The sequence below is a fragment of the Vollenhovia emeryi genome, unplaced genomic scaffold (assembly GCF_000949405.1).
Source record: "Vollenhovia emeryi isolate VEMERY1.0 unplaced genomic scaffold, V.emery_V1.0 DF941074.1, whole genome shotgun sequence".
Classification (NCBI taxonomy): domain Eukaryota; kingdom Metazoa; phylum Arthropoda; class Insecta; order Hymenoptera; family Formicidae; genus Vollenhovia; species Vollenhovia emeryi.
Genome location: NW_011965292.1, coordinates 1 through 6,190, shown reverse-complemented (window position 1 = coordinate 6,190; position 6,190 = coordinate 1). Strand labels below are relative to the sequence as shown.

The 6,190-nt window shown below is 48.3% G+C and overlaps 2 protein-coding genes across 2 annotated transcripts; both read left to right on the top strand.

The window, feature by feature from the left end:
• Positions 1 to 600: 600 nt before the first annotated feature.
• On the top strand, positions 601 to 3,648 carry LOC105571179. Its single transcript, XM_012028652.1, has one exon. The coding sequence runs from the start codon at positions 601 to 603 to the stop codon at positions 3,646 to 3,648; it is 3,048 nt and encodes a 1,015-aa protein (XP_011884042.1).
• Positions 3,649 to 3,744: 96 nt separating this feature from the next.
• Positions 3,745 to 5,841, top strand: LOC105571178. Its single transcript, XM_012028651.1, has one exon. It carries the CDS (start codon positions 3,745 to 3,747, stop codon positions 5,839 to 5,841), a length of 2,097 nt encoding a protein of 698 aa, XP_011884041.1.
• The last annotated feature ends 349 nt before the right edge of the window (positions 5,842 to 6,190 follow it).

Genomic DNA, 6,190 nt, shown 5'->3' with positions numbered 1-6,190 from the left:
AAATGGTCCTTCGAGCCGGATTTTCGGAAGATTAATTGAGGAGATGAGTGAGCGGAGCGCGAGTGCTAGTTAACTCCAAAGACTGTACCAACAACGCGGGCGACAGGATCGAGTCGCAACCAGCCAGCTATTGCCGGAAGCAGCAGTGCCGTATCATTCGCGGCCAGACACTGAACGATCTATTAGTCGCTCGTGAGGCTAGCTGATCGCGAGTACATCGAAAGGGACTCCGAGCAAGATTACAAGGTCGAACAGTCCATTTGCGCCTTCGGCGCCCATTGAAGTTATCGTGCTCCTTAGCACGTGGCTAAACGACGTGTGCCCGCATGATCTGCGGCGTCGCACTCAACGGCCTTTTACCGCGTTTCTTAACGCTACCCCAACTTCTAGGGCTCCAGAGCCCGTCTCTGCTCGCGCTCTGTGTAATCCACAGACCAGCGAGTTCACGTATTCCGTACTCGCTACGAATTACGCACCTCTTGAGTGCGGGTTCCTTCCGTAGCTGAGAGCTATTGATACGTTGCGACCAGGTTGTCGCAAATCTGCATAAGACAATTAACGTGCTTTAATTAAAATTAGCAGCGTTTGTAATTTGAGATCATGGCAGATGATCTCCAAGCCTTACTCGTCGAGCAATCCACCACGATTGCTGCAATTAAACGAGTAATACCAAATTTCAAGAAGATTGGCAAGGCGAACATCACCATATATAAGGCGAAGAAACGTGCAAATGATCTGGAATCCCTTTGGGAGAGGTGTCAGCGACTGAACGTGCGGCTCCTTCAGGCGGCCTCAGCCGAAGACCAACTCGTCGTCGAATACTTTGCCGATAAAGAATTCTTAGCCGCCGAGGATGCTTACCATGAAGCCGCCGATCATCTTGCCGATTGCGTGGGAAAATTCTCCCGAGACCGGTCCGACGTCGCGGCCTCTTCGGTAAGCGACTCGTCCTTACAAGATACCAGTGCGTCTTCGTTGCAGTTACCTCGCATCTCTTTACCGAAATTCTTCGGTAAGTTCACCGAGTGGGAGAATTTTCGCGGAATCTTTGAATCGCTCGTCGCGTCGCAAGAATCGTTGTCAAATACGCAAAAATTGCATTACTTAAAGGCCTGCGTCACGGGCGATGCCGCGGTGTTAATAAACCACATCCAGATTGCAGACACGAATTACGACGCTGCGTGGAAACTGTTAGTCGAAGAGTATGATGATCAACGCGCTATAATTCACGCTCATATTCAGGCTTTCGCCGAGTTGCCTATCATGAAAACCGAATCTGCGGGCGAGTTAAAGAATTTACGCGATACCGTTGCCGCGTCTCTATCGGCTCTAACCAATTTAGAAAGACCCGTTGAAAAGTGGGATGATTTATTGGTGTACATTATTTCTCAAAAGTTCAGTCCACGCACGCGTAACGAGTGGAATCTGCAACGCGGAAAATCCAACGAGTTTCCGACTTATGAAGAGATTCGAGAATTTATGACCATGCGTATTCGAGGTCTCACCGATCACGCTAAAGTGAATCCGGATGCGTCTGTTAATAAAATTAAAACTTCCAATCGCGCCTCCATAAATAATGTGACCGCCGATAAATGCCTTCATTGCTCCGGCAATCACCGTCTCGCGCAATGCGACGACTTCAAGCGAAAATCGGTCGAAGAGCGAACTCAGATCTGCAAACTAAAAAGGTGCTGTTTCAATTGTTTGAAGATCGGTCATTTTCCGACCAATTGTTCAAACACTAAACGATGCACTTTATGCCGACGAGCGCATCACACTCTTTTACATCGTGATTCTAACGCTACGGTCCCGAATACAGGCAAAAATTCTACCGCCGAAAAGAAAATGACGATTTCAGCCCCATCGAGCAGCTTAGCTGCCCCGGAGAGCAAACCTGCCGTCGCGTCGGTGCAAACCGTTAGTGCTCCGATTAAAAACCCTCCGACCGTCTTACTCGCGACCGCGTGGGTAATCCTCCGTACCAATGAGGGTCGCAGTTTCAAGGTGCGCGCTTTATTAGATCAAGGTTCCGCAGTTAGTTTTGTATCCGAAACACTATGTCAAACGATGCGTACCAAACGCTACCGAGCGAACCTCCGCGTACATTGCTTCGGCGAACGATACAGTGGCGTAGCGAAATCTCGAGTATCTCTCATTCTCTCGTCTTGCAACGGGCAAGGCCCATCCTTCCCCCTAAATGCCTTCATTTATCAAAAAATCACCTCTTACGCCGTGTCAAGGAATAAGTCAATCGATTCTTGGCCGCACTTAAGTAACCTATCCCTCGCGGATGCTGACCCTTTCAGCAATCATCCGATTCATCTGCTTATCGGGGCAGACTTATACGGATCTCTGTTATTACACCAAATCAAGCAGGGCCCGATCGGGACGCCGACGGCTCAACTCACCTCCTTAGGGTGGATTTTATCCGGGCCTACTGACGCTTCGGAATTAAGCGACGGGTCCGTCCAATCGATGAACTGCGTTTCGGAACCCTCGATCGAATTTCTTCTCCGGAGATTCTGGGAAATCGAGGAAGTCTCTTCTGTCCCCCAGATGTCGGATGAAGATAAACGATGCGAACAACATTTTGTTGAAACACATCAACGCGGCCCGGACGGTCGCTATATTGTACGGTTGCCCTTTAAAACCGATCCTCCGATCAGGATCGGGGCCTCTCGCGAAACCACCGCGCTGCTATATTCTAAGTTAGAAGGCCGCTTACAAAAAAATAGGGATCTTGCCAGGCAATATCACGAATTTTTAAACGACTACGTGACGAAAGGTCATATGGAACTCGTTTCCGACTCCAATCCGACGCGGTTTCCTCCCGTATATATACCGCATCATCCTGTTTTACGCGAGTCCAGCAGCACGACTAAGCTTCGCGTAGTATTTAACGCATCGTGCAAAACCTCTAATGGAACTACGCTAAATGATCATCTAATGACCGGGCCTAAATTGCAGCGTGAGTTGTCTACGATCCTCCTTCGTTGGAGACAATTTCGTTACGTATATACCGCGGATATCGAAAAAATGTTTCGTCAAATTCGCGTTAATCCGGATGACGTTGATTTCACTCGAATTCTCTGGCGATCAAGAGACGATCGTCCAATTCAATCTTATCGGCTTTTAACCGTCACTTACGGTACTGCTCCGGCTCCGTATCTCGCGATGCGAGTCGTCAATCAATTGGCTCTTGACGACGGCTCCTCGTTTCCACTCGCGCGAGATATTATACAAAATTCCCTCTATGTTGACGACGTACTATTCGGCGCCGACAACATCCAGTCGCTCCGCGAAAGTCGGGATCAGCTTACGAAGCTAATGACGCGAGGCGGATTTCATTTAAGGAAATGGGCCGCGAATTTAAAGGAATTATTGGAGGATATACCTCCTGGAGAACACGAACTCGCGATTGAGCACCCGTTTGATAAAGACAACACGCTCAAGGTACTTGGTCTCACGTGGATTCCCAATGAAGATGCCTTTCGATTCCATATCGAGCCACCGTCGCTCGGAGTAAATACAAAACGCTCCGTTCTGTCGTTCATCGCGCGTTTTTTCGATCCGCTAGGATGGGCGTCTCCGGTAACAATTACCGCGAAGATCTTAATACAGGAACTTTGGATTCAAAAATACGATTGAGATTCTCCTATCGCGGACGCATTACTTCCGTCGTGGAAAAGGTATTATACGGAACTTACGGAGTGAAAGGAAATTCGCATACGTCGATGGACCGGTATGCTTCCGGAGCACATGGGCGTCGAATTACACGGATTCGCAGACGCTTCGAACCGCGCTTACGCTGCGGTCGTCTATTTAAAAATCCTACGGTCGCCTGGTGAAGTTTCGATTACTTTGTTAACGGCTAAATCAAAGGTAGCGCCAATTAAAACGATTAGTGTTCCGCGACTAGAATTAAACGCGATTGTCTTACTAACACGCTTGCTGGAATCAGTGCAGAATTCATTAGACCTAAAACATATCCCGACGTACGGATGGTCGGATTCTTCCGTCGCTCTCGCTTGGCTCCAAGGACATTCTTCGAGATGGAACTCGTATGTCGCGAATCGCGTATCGGAAGTACAAACGCGTCTTCCGTCCATTAAATGGAATCATGTTCCGTCTAAAGAAAACCCAGCGGATTGCGCGTCTCGAGGCTTATCGCCCGCGGAATTCCGAGAGTTTGAACTTTGGTGGTCTGGTCCCGCTTGGTTACACGCACATTCTCCCGCATGGCCGAACCGAAATAAATTCCAAGCTCAGCTCGATACTAATCAAGTTTTCATTGAGTCCGAATCTCGCAAAATTAACGTGTGTCTCATACAAAAGATACAAGAATGGGAATTGCCGAACGAAGTTTCCACATTCACAAAATTAGTTAGAGTCACCGCGTACGTAAAACGTTTTGTCTTCAACTCCCGATGTCGCGTTTCCGGACTAGACAAATGCAACGGAAGGCTATCCGCGTCCGAACTCAAGGGTGCGTCCGTGTTTTGGCTGCGTTACGTGCAACACATCAGCTTCTCGTCCGAATTCCACGCTCTAAGCAACTCCGGGTCGATCGCCAAATCTAGCGCGTTACGATCTCTTCACCCCTTTCTCGGGGAGGATAAATTAATCCGCCTTGGCGGGCGGATCGAAAACTCATCGTTAACTTATAACGAGCGTCATCCGGTTGTATTACCGAAACACCGAATTTCGGATCTATTAATTGCGCGCGCGCATAAAGATTCTCTTCACGGCGGCACACAACTGACCCTCCGAATCCTGCGTCAAAACTACTGGATTCTTTCGGCCCGCACTAGCGTCAAATCGCATATACATAATTGTGTAAGATGCGTCCGTGAACGCGCGCTCACGATGCAGCAACTAATGGGGAACCTTCCCAAACCTCGCGTCTCCCCATCGGCCCCGTTCTCGCACACGGGCGTCGATTACGCCGGACCTATGAATATAATCCCGACGGTCGGTCGAGGACAACGCACACGGAAATATTACGTTGTGGTGTTCATCTGTCTTGCGACTAAAGCGATTCATCTAGAGTATGTGGATGACTACGCTACCGCCGGGTTTCTCGCCGCGTTCAAACGATTCGTAAGTCGTCGCGGTCTACCGTCCGATATCTATAGCGACAACGGAACTAATTTCCAAGGTGCTGATCGCGAGTTAGCGATCGCGTTTCAGCGATTGGTCGCTGACCCTCAGCTCCAAGACTCCATTGCTACCGACAATATTACTTGGCATTTTATACCTCCCGCTGCTCCACATTTTGGTGGACTTTGGGAAGCCGGCGTAAAAGGATTAAAGTATCACCTTAAAAGAATTATCGGGTCTCGCACGTTATCGCAACTCGAGTTCGCTACGTTACTGTGTCAAATTGAGGCATGTTTAAATTCACGACCTATCTCTGCGTTACATGACGATCCGACTGATTTTTCCGTCTTAACCTCGGGTCACTTTTTGATCGGTCGTCCGTTGGTCTGTCCCCCTGAGGAATCGACTTTAGACATCGACTCAAACCGATTGTCGCGATGGCAACAAGTACGCGCTATACTCGAGAGGATCTGGCGAACGTGGTCATCTGATTATTTGCACACGCTGCAACAAAGGCAGAAATGGCGGGAGAATCAACCTGAATTAAAGGTCGATGAGTTGGTCCTCTTAAAAAATAATTCCCTGCCACCGTCTAAGTGGGAACTCGCTCGAATAATCGAGGTCCATCCTGGAGCAGATCATCACGTTCGCATCGTCTCGTTACGCACCGAGAAAACGAAACTAAAACAACCAATTACGCAGATCTGTCGACTACCTATCCACCGTGACGCCGACTCTTAAAATGCGATCTATAACTACGGCTCTAAGTCGATCGCCGTAATGTACATATGTTAGATTTCCTCTCCTAGTTGTAAGTTGTACACATTTAGCTGTAAGTTGAACGCCGTAATGTACATAAGTCATATTCCTTCCCCTAGTAGTAAGTTGTACATATATTATATAAGCATTATTGTAAGGTTCATGTTAATTGATAACTGTAATTCAACCTCATCATCCTTGTTACATTGAATATTGTATTCCTCCGACCGTCAGACCGCGTATGTGATTCGACTATCGTCAACCGCATCGAATGATGTCGCTAAAGATCATAGTTTCGTCTCCTGTCACTATACGAGGCGAGCGGGATGTT